Here is a 13,406-nt window from a genome sequence, read left to right on the forward strand (position 1 = left end):
AGCCATTGTTACTAGTGGAAATCTAATTCCTGATATCAAGAATGAACATTTTAACTAGTGAAAATGTAATTGTTGATATCAAGAAGTCATATCCTGAGAATGAATAAAAGTTAAAACGGCTTGCCATAGGCCATCCCAGTCCTGCCACAGAAAAACAGAAGGAGATGAGGAGAGTTGACACGGAAAGAGAAGAAACAATACAACGCGAATATACCAGAAGGACTGCAGAATTTAAAGACTGTCTCTGTGAAATGAGGGCTATAGAAATGCAGAATAAAACATACATTTTTCGAGGACTTACAGTTTTCTTCATGCAGCTTATAGTGCTGGAGGGATTTTACGACCGTTTTCTACGACATAAAGGTGAGTAAATGACATCATAATAATAATTGTGCTTGTGTGAACTATCTAGCGTAGCTGCTCTTTGTAGTCTTTTACTGCCCCGTGTGGCTAGTTGAAGTACTGCAGCAGATGGTGCGATAACAAACCGAAGTATCGCGAGATTGAGCGGGGATTGCAGCCCCAGCTGTGTTGTGTTGGTTATTGTCAGAGACCTAAAGGAAGGGGAAGTTATGGGAGATATAAAGGCCAACTCTTCTCAAACATTTGTGATGTGTAATTTAGCCATTCGGTTACAAGTGCCCTAAGTACCTCTGCTGTACTGTTAGCTGCTGTAGAGGAGGCGCGGGAACACTTCAGCAGGTAAAACGATTGATTCGCGCGCTCCGCGGCTCGCGAGCGTGTCCCTAAAACCGGTTTCAGGTCGCCAAAACTGGATTGAATGGCTAGTCCGCTCATTTACACACCGTTTAACAATTATTGTCGTATTTGTTCAAATATGTGGTGGTATTCAGTAAAATAGTCATTGTTCCTTTTCTATTTTCAAACTTAAGCGAAATAACGTTTGAAAACAAAAGCGAGCTGTTGTGTTTAAAGCTAACGTTAGTGCGTTAGCTTTTGACGAAGCGGAGAAGTAACGTTACTGGGAAAGTGAGCAGCATTTACATAACATCAGCAGGACAGCTCGTGTAAATCCATTCTCACGACACTACTGCTCACTCTTGCGTTATCTCTTACATTTTAAAACCTGTTTAGTCTTATTGTAGCTTCAAATGCATTTGTAGTGTGTATAACGTAGCAGTCAACTGGTTTATATTGCAGTCAGTCAAAACTTCCTAATGGTTTTATGGCTTTTGCTTCTTCTCTAGCTCTTTCTTTCTTTTACTGGCTGTGCTTGCCCTGGTGTCCCACAATGCTGAGTGAGCAAACCTCAGCTTGTCAACAAGATCAACCTGTGTTCTAGCAGTGGTGTTTTGGCTGCCCTTCACTGGTAAGAGATTGTCACATTTGATTTAATAAAGCACACTTGTGTAGTTACTGTAGTGTAGTTCTGTAGTTTTTAAATCTAAACATTTGCTTAGATAATATCTCTCACAGCTCAGAGAGATTTCCATTTTATTAGCACTAAAAATGATTGTTTAAAGAATGTATGGTCTCAGATATACATGCATGGTTACTTTGAAGTACCCCCACATGATCTACATTTATTATGTTAGCAGACAGAGGTATGCATTGGAAATTATATTTGTCACTGCTAACTGCACAGTAAAGCTATAAATGGGTCTTAAAGAGTGTCATTGTATTGGACATGGGAAGAGTGAGGATTAGTTAAATGGTGAACACCACATGGGAATGTTTTAGAAATCGTGTGAATCGGGTTGGGTGATATGAACAATTTCTTTCTCTCTCTCTCTATGTGTGTATATATATATATATATATATATATATATATGTGTGTATTTCATTCAGTATTTATCATGACATGTTTAGTTCATGCCATTTATGGGGAAGGAAAGGCATACCTCATGTTAGACCTCCGGAATGAATATAAATGTAGCTTTCTTTGTTTATAAGTAAACTCTATAGAGTAAGCTACCTATTAAATGGTGTTTTCCCCTTCTTTCTTTTTTCTTTCCTGGATTCTGTTCTTTATGACAGATTTATTATCAAAAATTATTCCTAAAACGTTGACAGTTTAAATAATGGAAATTAATAATTTATTTTAAAAGATTTAAAAATGGCATTTTTACTTTTTGTCAAATAAGGTGCTGTAAAAAAATATATATACTGTATAAATTAAAACATTTAATTAAAATTGTATTCTAATATTCTTTATTATAATAGTGTATAATAATAATAAACATAAGATTTCAATAAATGTATTGATGTAGTAATAATAGTTGTTGTTGAGTGTTTATCAGCCGTTTCTAATCAAATGATATGGTGAAATGATTTTGTCATAGTGAGATGCTCATAGGCCAAAAGGGGATTTTAAGCATAGAAAAAATGAAAAGATTAAAGTGTAATTTTTTTTTTTTGGTACATTAGAATGTGTCCATTTTATTTTCATAGCAAAAAATAACTCGTACATTTTTACCATGATTTACAGAAAGTCATTCAGTGTAACAATAGTTGGTATATCAAAAAATATTGTCAGGCAGTTGAAGAACAAGAATCATTAAATGACGTTAAAAGATCGCTGTGCAGCCCCCAAAAACGAATTAATTGTAATTTTAAGTATTTGCCAATCTTTGCCGCCATCCTTCAAACCACTAGGTTTTACTCATTTGTCAGCAAGAAGTTTTAATCAAAGTATAATCACTTTTTATTTTATACATCAATAAGTACAGGTCAGTATAGTATGCTTAATTTTTTACATAAACATAAGTTATGCTGAATGACAATAGAACTGTATTTCACCAATATTTTAACTTTTTTCACATTGAAACATTAAAGTAGAATCAATTTTGTAAATTTAATTTGATGTGGACTCTAAAATGGTACATCTTGTCTTTGATCCTCAAAGATTTCATCATATGTGCTTCCGTATGTTCGGTAGATCTCCCGCAGATAAACCGCAGATCTCACTGAACACAAAACATGAAGATTATGCAGACATTTTAGCATCATGCATCTGATTGTTTAGATGTAGGCTAGAAATTGAATACTATATTAAGTTTATTATCAATATTGTGTATTATCACACAGCCCTTGGTATGAAATGTTTGTCCAAAAATATCAGGGATCTTTAATTTCAGCCACTCTGTCATTGATGTTGTGGGATCCTTTACACAATGATGCAGAGGATTGCAGAACTGTCTCTTTAATGATTAATCTGAGACTGTTGACTGGTTCTTTGGCCTTAAACTCAAATATTGATTGGTTAATATGTAACTTGTTCCTTTCTCTTAATTTCCTCTGTAGATTTGATCCAGTCCCATCTGATTGGGTTTGTCCAGGCTGTCTTCTCTTTTTGGTCCAACAGAAACTTTTCATTCAGTAGCCATAATGTCCAGACCTGGAGACCTTCCAGGTAAAGGAGAGATGCCTGTTTATTTTACACATTGCAGTGCATACAATTACTTTCTAAAGCAGGACTCCAGACTAGTGCTGGGCGGTATACCGGTTCATACCGAATACCGGTGTTTATTTTTCTTATGATATGAATTTTTAAAATACCGCAATACCGGTGTCATTTAAATAACGTTCAGAACGCGACACCGTTTGAGAGGGGTCTCTTTTCACTATTGCATTGTGGCAAGAACACAGCTGTATGTGTTACTAAGCGTGAGAGTTCTGATGCTGTAGAACTAGTAGAACGTGATGACAGAACTCATCCACCGCCCGCTGCCATCAGCTCCCGCATCTCACAGGCACGAGCGTGACTTTAGCACTGTATTTAGCAACTTTCAGACCCTTTTAGCGGCTTTTTTCCATAGAATATACAAACTGACAAACCTAGCGACATTTTTGGATAAACCTTAGCTATGGTTCAGTTGGAAGATGTCGCCAGTGCTGCCCTTGACGCGAGATCTGACTCTCGGCGCAGTGTCACCTCTCTCTGTGTCTGTTCTGTGCAGTGAGCGGCAGAGAAGCACCGCATTCAGCTGGCCGTACCGCAGCAGATTCGCCAATAAATGAGTACAAAACAGCATTTCCAAGCACTTGCCGCTAACTGACTGTTTGGGATTATAAATATGAGCATAGTTCGACTATGCACTTTTTTTTGTTTATTTTTTAGTTTGTTACTCAGACGCAGGCAGTGCGCTGCATGAGACAGAAAAGTAATAGTCAAAACCACCGCATAGCCACTCTTTAGTGTAACGTTAGATGCATGTTGATTTTATCAGACGATGTCACGATTATAAATGAGAGTGACTCCTGGTTAACATGTATTAATGAGTCGTGTTTAGTCACTATTTAGTGTGGAATTTTTCTACAATATTCGCTCATCATGACAGTAAAATAGGACATTCTAAGTCAATCTACTGCAGTTTTTCCTCCCTCAATCAGTAGAAAATGTGGTTAACACCCAGTCATGCATGAAAAAAATAATAAAAATACCGTCATATACCGTGAAACCGGTATAATTTTGAAAAATACCGTGATATAAATTTTTGGTCATACTGCCCAGCACTACTCCAGACTAACTATTTTTACTAGGAGCACTGTAGCTCCTGACTGAGAATTTTTAGGAGCACAAGCAGAAAATTTAGGGACACGCCTTAAATCAGCCTGCAATGCAATCGTTCACATTTTCCCCATTTTAACTGTATTACTGACAAATGCTTTGATAATAAATAGACTAACTCATAGAAATTACAATGTGCAATATTCTTTTAATTTCAGAGGGATATGATGTGTATATATACTTGTATATTATTTTTTATTTTACATATAAGTACCATTATTCTTCTATAGTCTTATATGAAACTGACTAACAACTTGAGTGATAATTTCAAAATGTCAATGAAAAAGTATAAATGAATGACTAATAAGCCTATAAGTGCTCCTCTGCTGCCATCTACAGGTTATAATGTTTTTTTTTTTTTAATTTTACACAAGTGTTTGTTCTCCACCAGTATATTTTGGTCATCCCATTGAAAATGGCATTCAAATTGGATCATTTAGGAGCTTTAAAGTGCTGGAAACTGTTGTGTGAAATGCTTGTAAGTAATTGAAAATGGCTTTAATTTCTCTCTAAAAAGGTTGTGCAAACCCTGAAATGAATAATGTAATAACATTCGACTATTTCTGCTACAACACCATGGATCTAGTTAGCGTTACTACTTCTGGTTTCTGCGTCAGTGCTGTTTGATCCGTTTATAACACCGAGTTCAGTGCAGAATTGAATGCTCCTCAGTTTAGATCTCGCAGCAATCTATTCATTCTGCGGCGAATTCAAACGCTTCTCGTTGGATCTCGCAGCGCTGTGCTGTAACAGTGTTGCGAGATCAACACTGGTTCCTGAGCAAAGCTGATTTGAGCTCGGATTAGTTTGCTTGCACTGCCATTTTATGGCTCCCAAATGGCTTCATTTAGTATCACTCGGAGCCTTCTATTTTATCCCAATTTGGCAATTGTGAATGGTTTGTGTGTTGGTAAGCAATGTTTTATTCAGTGTTTTTATAATAGCCTTATTTTTATGCATTTTGTCATTACAAAAAAATATAGTTACTATTATTTAACATTTTAATGACTTTAATTGAACACAGAACCAGAGCAACCACAGCAAACATATCAAATAAACAAAGTCAAAAATCTTAGCATTAAGACTCAGGTTGGCATTCAGAAATATCAGATTGGATGGGCTGATGCAATTTCTCCTCTGTGATTATTTGTCCTGTTTTTGAGAAGACTCTCTGAGAGGACCGATGTTGCAACAATGTTCCTACCTTAACCAACGCGCTTGCGTTTAAATCCGGCTCCCCGTCTCTAGGCCGTGTCACACTGAGCACGATGCGTAAAAGTGAGGTAAATCGCATACGAACGTTGCGCAAAACGATTGATCGCCTTCTGCAAACTCACGTTAGGTGGCGCTGACCAACAATGCATTTTTCCTCAAATGTGTCTCGTATAGGGATTTAACATCGTCCGCTGCTCAATATACAGCATTAAATTAAGATAAATAAAATTTGGTTCTATGCCAGAAACACAAACTACCTATAATGCTTACAAAAAAAACATCTTAAAATACAAACAGAATTAGCATCAAGCCACATTTGGAAATTTATGTACGTTAATTTACTGTTTTGGCTTAAAACCCACTTTTAACCATCATCGGACACTTGTAGTAATTTAATACGGAAGATCCAGAGTTAACACGCTCTGACTCATCATAACACATGCACATGTGGAAGAAAACGGACACACCAGATCACATAATTCAGTTTAGAATTAATATAAATTTTATTAAGAAAATGTGAGAATAAATCTGTTCTCCGATACCAAAGATAACAAGAACTCAGCATCCACTCTCTTCTCTCTCGGAATTGCTGGGAATACTCTTCTTCGGTGTTTGTTTACACTGGTTTTCGAAACCGCACCTCCACTCTCACCCTTTTGTGCAACAGCAGCTGCTCCACGCACGTGATCTAAGCTCAAATCTGATTGGACCACCTGTTTCATCGCAGAGCGACGGGGGAAAAAATTGACACTGTACGAAAGAAATCATTTTCGCGCCGGTGTGAATAGCCCCATAGGGATCTATTGTTTCAATTCAAAAACGTCATTGCGCTGAATTTTTGCGTTCAGTGTGAAAAGCCCTTCTCTCTGTCGCTCTGTGTACCTGACCTTTACCACTACACTCGCTATCTTCGGGGCACGTGTCCCCCTTCCTCCTTTCACATAATGATAGTCTATCCTCCCGTGTGATTTTAGCCTTTTTTTTTTTTTTTTTTCTTTTAAATAAGGCTTTTATGAAAACACTTGAATAAAAAATTACTTGCCAACACAAACCATGCACAATTGCTAAATTGTAATAAATTCAGCTCCAGCTGAAGATTAGGCTCTCCCCGACGGGAGTCGGCTCTTCTTGTTCACTACAAAGAATCGGCTCTTAGAGAATCGAGAACGACCCATCACTGGTCCGCGCTGCGCAGCTCAAACGAGTAACGGGATTTTCTTACACTTGTTTCGTTTGATATTTCTCATATGCAACAGAAATGGCAGCGCGAGTTGAAGAACGCGGTGGTCGCGCCAGTGCAACCGCTCACAAAATTTACTCGCACCGGCAGAAAGCATGGTCGCAGTCTGACTTGTCAAGGATTTTGACATACTTTCACCTTTATTTTGAATAGCTTTAAGAGACCGTATATGACAGCAGTTTGTCTTTTTAAATGCATTAAATTGTGGCTGTTTGAAGTAGCTGTTTGTTCAGATGTTGTTGACAGTGCTCTTTTACCTCAGCCCTGGAAGCAGGTCCAGGTGCTTCAGAGGGACTCCTCGGGGGAATGTCCATCCCTATTGGGATGGCCCGTCGAGCTATCAGCTATGACGATAATCTTGAGCGCCCTATGTCTCCACCTCCAAACGACATTAATATTAACAACCTGTGGAGGCGACCTGTTATACCTGAGAGGAAGTTTGCACGACTTGCTGAGGTTCGTTGCTTGTATTGCTTGTTCTGACCAATTTGCCCACAGGAACATACAAACTGAAGGTCACTATATACAGCGGGTAAAATAAGTATTGGAACACGTCACCATTTTTCTCAGTAAATATATTTCTAAAGGTGCTGTTGATTTGAAACTTTCACCAAATGTCGGTAACAACCCAAGTAATCCATACATGCAAAACAAACAAGTTCAGAAATGAGGGTAAACGTACCCATTAAGCACACTTCCATTTTTGAGATCAGATTATAAAAAGAAAAAATGTATTATCCTACTTGATGTCTTAACCAATTGACATGTTTGTTACTATATACAGGTGCTGGTCCTATAATTAGAATATCATCAAAAAGTTGATTGATTTCACTAATTCCATTCAAAAAGTGAAACTTGTATATTATATTCATTCATTATACACATACTGATATATTTCAAATGTTTATTTCTTTTAATTTTGATGATTAGTGCTTACAGCTCATGAAAGTCAAAAATCAGTATAGTGTACGATAACATTACTTCACAGGTATTACTGGCTTGCACTTTTACATCCATAATATTATAAATTGACAGTTTATTGCTGGTCTGTCATTTTACAGTACTGTAATTTTAAAAAATTTCATATTATTGTAAGGTGAGCTTAAAGGGTGCACTACTATGAAAATCACACCGCTTCAGTGGGACATCGATAAGAAAGTGTAATTTCAGAGATATTAAGTTGTTCATATTTTAATATGTATGAACTTAATACATGACCTAGACTATTTATTTATTTAGCAAAATCCTGTCGTTTTAATAAATATTTCAAGAAAATTATCAAATTGTTGCTGCTCCGTGTGCTCTCTTTAAGCTCTTCCACATTGAACGTCTATGTAAATACTTCATAAACAGACTTTAAATATTAACTGATGGTTAACTTAAACTGACAAGTGATCGTTTTTCTATGGATTCTGTCGACTCAAATCTGCAGACTGGCTCTGACCTTTGGTAACTAGCATCAACTTTTCCAGACTGTAAATGGACTGTAAAAAGGGAGGTGCAAAAAGGCATGGAAAGCCAAGACACCGGCTGAAATCTTTCAGTAACTAGAAGGCAATCCTGCCACTTGTCAGTGGAAATTAATATTAGCTGGTTCAGTCTCAACACCTGTAGTACCAGGATGATGAAGATGAAACAAGGGTGGACATTTCGGCAAGACAATGATCCCAAACACAGCCAAGGAAACTCTCAATTGGTTTCAGAAAAAGAAAATAAAGCTGCTAGAATGGCCCAGCCAATCTCCTGACTTGAATCCAATAGAAAATAAGAACTAAAGATCAGAGTTCATAGAGGAGGTCCCCAGAACCTTCAAGATTTGAAGACACTGTGGAAGAATGGGCCAAAATCACACCTGAGCAATGCATGCGACTAGTTTCTCCATACAGGAGGTGTCTTGAAGCTCTCATTATCAACAAAGGCTTTTGTACAAAATATTAAATAAATTTCAGTAGTTTAATACTTTTTCTGTGTCATTCCATTTTATTACACACAACTTATTTGTTTTATTTGTATGTATGGATTATTTGGGTTGTTACTGACATCTGATGAAAATGTCATGTCAACAGCACCTTTACAGATATTTACTGAGAAAAATGGTGACGTGTTCAATACTTATTTTACCCGCTTTTTTTTTTTTTTTTTTTGTGACATTTTTATATACACACACCACACACAGATTATCACTTTTAAGAACTGCTGTTGTAGGCTAATTCTAACAATTCTTCTGGTGTGTCCTGTTTGTGTTTTAGGAGGATGAGTCCGAAGGAGGGGTAAAACAAAGTGCTAGCTTTGAATCCACTAAATCTCCCATCCCTGTGGTGAAAGCCAAAGCCTCGTCTGTCATGAACTCCCTCATCATCAGTAAGAATGTTATGATGATGCTGCTTTATGCATCACATTTCAAGTGTTAATTGGTGTAAAACAGTGGCCTTAATGGGACCTGTTACATTGTGTTACAGAGCAGACCCAGGAGAGCATGCACAGGTTTGAAAAGCAGGCAGGACTGACTGATACAGGCTACACTCCTCACAAAGGCCTGAATGCAGAGGAGACCCGCTACCATCGTCTGGCAGAGTCAATGCATGTAGGCAGAGATCCTCAGTTCAACAGGCCCAAATGTCAAAGTGATCCGACATCTCCAAAATTTTGTTTAATGCATAAATCATGTGTTTTGGATGTTGTAGAAGCTTCAAATGCAAAGCGTAGATGCCAAAGAAGAGAAACAATCATCATCTGGTCAGTCGACGCCTGCCGGGACCCCTCAGTCCTCACCCAAGCAGAGACGCAGGTGCTGAATGAGTCGGCAGCTTCATATCCTCTCTTTTGTATTAGTCCCTTTGTAGTCTGAAAAATGAGATGGTAATTTTGCGTGTGTTTGGCAGGGGATGGTTCAGCAGCCAGGGCTCCACCGCTTCTCTCACAGGCTCTGAGATGAGCACCAGTTCCAGCTCCAGTATAGATCTGGCTTCTAGTGATGGACCTGTAGAACGCTGGGGCGCTTTTGGACCACGACCCCAAGTCGGCAAGTCCACAACTGACCCAGGTACAGATCCTGCAATAACAGGTAAACCAAACGGTAGATGTGTTAAAATAAACCTTTCTAACAGTCAGTGTAACAATCATAAAAAAAATAATCAGCATGATTTGTTCAGATTATTAATCCTGCATTTACCCCTTACCCTATCATTCCTACGGCACGAGACATATTAACAGTAGATTTGGGGGTTTCATTTAGATTTTGTCATAATCCAGAACATTCCTCCCAACTGTTTTTGAAGCGACCGTGTACCTTCAAGGTTTGGGGAAGCTACTTTGAAATTGTTGTTTAATCAAGCTACATATCATTTTGAATATTTGTAGTAAAAAAGCCTGTATTGTTTTTGATTTGGCAAAATTGATAAACGTCAACAGGCAGGTTTTTTACTAAATCTGAATAAATATTTTATTCGCATTCCCTTCCAGGTTACTCGCTTTACTTTCCTCAAAGACTGATTAAAAACACCCATATGCAGTAATGAAGAAAGAAATAAAATATATGATTTTAAGCTCATTTATAAAACCGATTGAATGAGCCACATTTGAAACCAATGTAAAAAAAATAGCTTATATGCACACACAATCTCAAATCCGTTATGAAATATATTTATAATGGCCAATAGGTTTTATGAGCTATATATACATGGCAGAAGAATTGTTGATTACTGTTAATGATTTATTGAACATTGGGGGACTTTGTTCACATTTGTTGTTTTATATAATGTGTGTTTGTGTATATTCACTGTTCAAGTGTGTCTGTGTATTAGCTACGGTGGATTAAATTGATAAGTGACCGTAAGGACATTTATAAAATGCTGTACTTATGTAATGCTATAAATGCTGTATTTTTTGTGACTTTCTATTCAAAGAATTCTGAAAAATAAATCTTCCACAAAAATATTAAGTATTAAGCAGGACATTTGCTTATATTTTATAATGAGCATTTTTAACTGCGTTTTTGATTAAATAATCAAACTACTTCTAAACTCCTTTTAAACCCATTTTTACATCATTTAGACCAGCCAGCTTCTCATGTTTATCCAAGGCCTTTCATCTGCATGTTCTAACCTCTGCAGAGACCAACTCTGTTCTACAGTACTTGACCAATCACATTGGAGGACTAGAACTAGCCGCTGTATAAAATGGTTTACACCTCTGCATAGAGCTTTTTACACATGCGTTGCTCCAGATGTTACAAGTTCATTGGCCTTCCTCCTCTCATCAGTGTAAACACACCCAACGTTATTCCTGTATGTTCACAGGGGGCTTTGCCCTGCAGTCTTACAAGGGAGCTCAGAAACCCACCCCTATGGAAGTGATGAAAGCCCAGGCCAGCCGCTTGGCTGAGGACCCCACCAACTTCAAAGCTCCCCCCAAGATGGAGATCCCAACCATGGAGGGGAAGAGACCGATGACCCGACCTCACAAACTCAAACACCGGGACATGAACGTCCTGACACCCTCTGGATTCTGAGAGAACTCCCTACATCCACCTCAGCTGTACATGTAGTGAACCCGTAGCTGGTCTACCCCCTCTCTTATTCCCTTGTGCTGTCTTGATGTTGGGTCACTGCAGTAGTAATTTCCCTATCACAGACTCATCCTTTTGCTAGGGTCTAAGTAAATGTTTGTCCTTCGAAGTTGTGTGTGTGTAGCAGCATTTTTGTTGGTGCTGTTGTCTTTTGCTAGCCTCTTCCTTGCTTTGCCTTTTAATTTTTCCTTAAAAGTGTTTCTTTAAGTTGGTATGTGAGAGTGTGCGTGCCTTGATGTTTTTGGGTATACTGTGGCGTAATTATTCATGGCTTGACTGTGAACAAAACTAAAGCAGTGTTTTTATGTGTTGGGTTTTTCGTTCCATCACATAGCAAGTTAGAAAACTGCCTAGAGCAATTGTCATATTCAGAAATGATGTTGTGATTTCTTGTGTAACATCATCAGTACACAATGGGTTCAGTGATTAACTTGATTCTTTAAGTCTTTGCTGTTGTGTATGATGACCTTTAGCATCATTGTGATACGGTTGTGTCGAGGACGGTGTGACAAGGGCAGTAAAATTGACTGAAGGCTAAAAAACTTTGGCTAAAATTTTATTTAATGAAACCGCTCTGGACAGAGAATTTCTTATTTTTGTTACAAGTTTAAAATTTGTTTCAATTTCTCAAAAGGTCGAATGTATTTGCTTTGATCTTGTTGGAGCTGTTAATACATTAATGAATAAATAAATGCACATATTTCATCTCGAAATTATTTCCTGCAATTTACGGTTCACTGTTATTGGTTATATTAATATTACACTATTAGGCTACTTTGCCTATCGCCCATTATAGATCAACTAACATAATCTATAAAGGTGCAGAATGCATGTACTTAGACATATTTGAGAATCTTTTTTTTGCCCCCTCAAAAATGATGCCCCTGACATACAATATTTGTCAAAATAAATGAAACATGATGAAATATTCATTTTAGTTGAAACTGTTATAGATTACTTCTAGAGATTGCAATGACATGGTGAAAAACGACTGAATGAATAATGCTTAAAGTAGGTTAGGATGAATTTTAAAATTGTGCCCCCTGAAAGCACAAGTGGCCCCTGATAGATAGATTATTCATTTGCATCAAAAGTTATTCATATTTTGCACATTTTTACATAACATGAGAACACTAAGTATAATTTACTTTAAAGAATGTCTGCATTTTTACTTATAGAGACAACTTATCTAAGTTGAAGATTTCTGCCAAGATTTCACCTGGCAGAAAACCAAATAGGCCTACTATTAAAATTAATGTCATGATTCTCACTATGACCACTAGATGGAAGCAGAGGATCATTTATTGTCTCATTTACCATTTCCACTTTGTTATATAGTTCTTTTCACATGTTTTGCTAATGGATTTATATTTAAACAAAAAAAATCACAATTATAGCATTCAGAAATCGTGCTCAGTCAGCTTGGTTCTGGGTCTCAACACCCCAAAAGCTTGTTCTCCATCACTGCATAGGCCTACTCATGGATGAGACATGCAGATAGTTCAAAGTTTAGTCAACCTCCAACCTCCTTTATATAATCAATGAACTCTGAAAAAGCAAACAGTCAATGCTTAACACTATTAGTTGTCAAAATTAATTCATTGGAACAGTTTTGTCAAACCTAAATCGAGGTTTGTACAAAGGAAAAAGAAAAAATTATCTTTTGAATCCCCACAGCATATAAATGCCATAATGTAAAATTAGTTTATTTTATGCATTTAAATGTAATTTCATTTTCGTTCTTAACAAATTACAACGTACAACTGCACTGTGCTCACAATTAGCCTACTTGTGCATTAAATTACAAATAAAAATACATAGGCTTTCATCTTGCGCTCAGAATATTTCAGTAG

The 13,406-nt window shown here is 37.2% G+C and overlaps 1 protein-coding gene across 2 annotated transcripts; it reads left to right on the plus strand.

The window, feature by feature from the left end:
• The first annotated feature begins 511 nt into the window (after positions 1-511).
• kiaa1191 (KIAA1191 ortholog) lies at positions 512-12,258 on the plus strand. Of its 2 annotated transcripts, none has more exons than XM_058758752.1 (9): positions 512-702; positions 1,209-1,330; positions 3,265-3,373; positions 7,249-7,442; positions 9,236-9,347; positions 9,446-9,570; positions 9,671-9,774; positions 9,869-10,050; positions 11,285-12,258. In XM_058758752.1, exons 3-9 carry the CDS (start codon positions 3,349-3,351, stop codon positions 11,494-11,496), a joined length of 954 nt encoding a protein of 317 aa, XP_058614735.1. In that variant the 5' UTR covers positions 512-702; positions 1,209-1,330; positions 3,265-3,348; the 3' UTR covers positions 11,497-12,258. The 2 variants fall into 2 exon arrangements, with proteins under 2 accessions (XP_058614735.1, XP_058614736.1); XM_058758753.1 differs by having other exon boundaries at positions 513-702; positions 9,869-10,029.
• The last annotated feature ends 1,148 nt before the right edge of the window (positions 12,259-13,406 follow it).

The sequence above is a fragment of the Onychostoma macrolepis genome, chromosome 21 (genome assembly GCF_012432095.1).
Source record: "Onychostoma macrolepis isolate SWU-2019 chromosome 21, ASM1243209v1, whole genome shotgun sequence".
Classification (NCBI taxonomy): domain Eukaryota; kingdom Metazoa; phylum Chordata; class Actinopteri; order Cypriniformes; family Cyprinidae; genus Onychostoma; species Onychostoma macrolepis.

Coding starts and splice junctions, on each gene's coding strand:
- kiaa1191 (XM_058758752.1), top strand. CDS start 3,349: ATGTCCAGACCTGGAGACCTTCCAG. Junction 7,443..9,235: donor AGTTTGCACGACTTGCTGAG/GTTCGTTGCTTG, acceptor TTTGTGTTTTAG/GAGGATGAGTCCGAAGGAGG. Junction 9,775..9,868: donor TCACCCAAGCAGAGACGCAG/GTGCTGAATGAG, acceptor TGTGTTTGGCAG/GGGATGGTTCAGCAGCCAGG.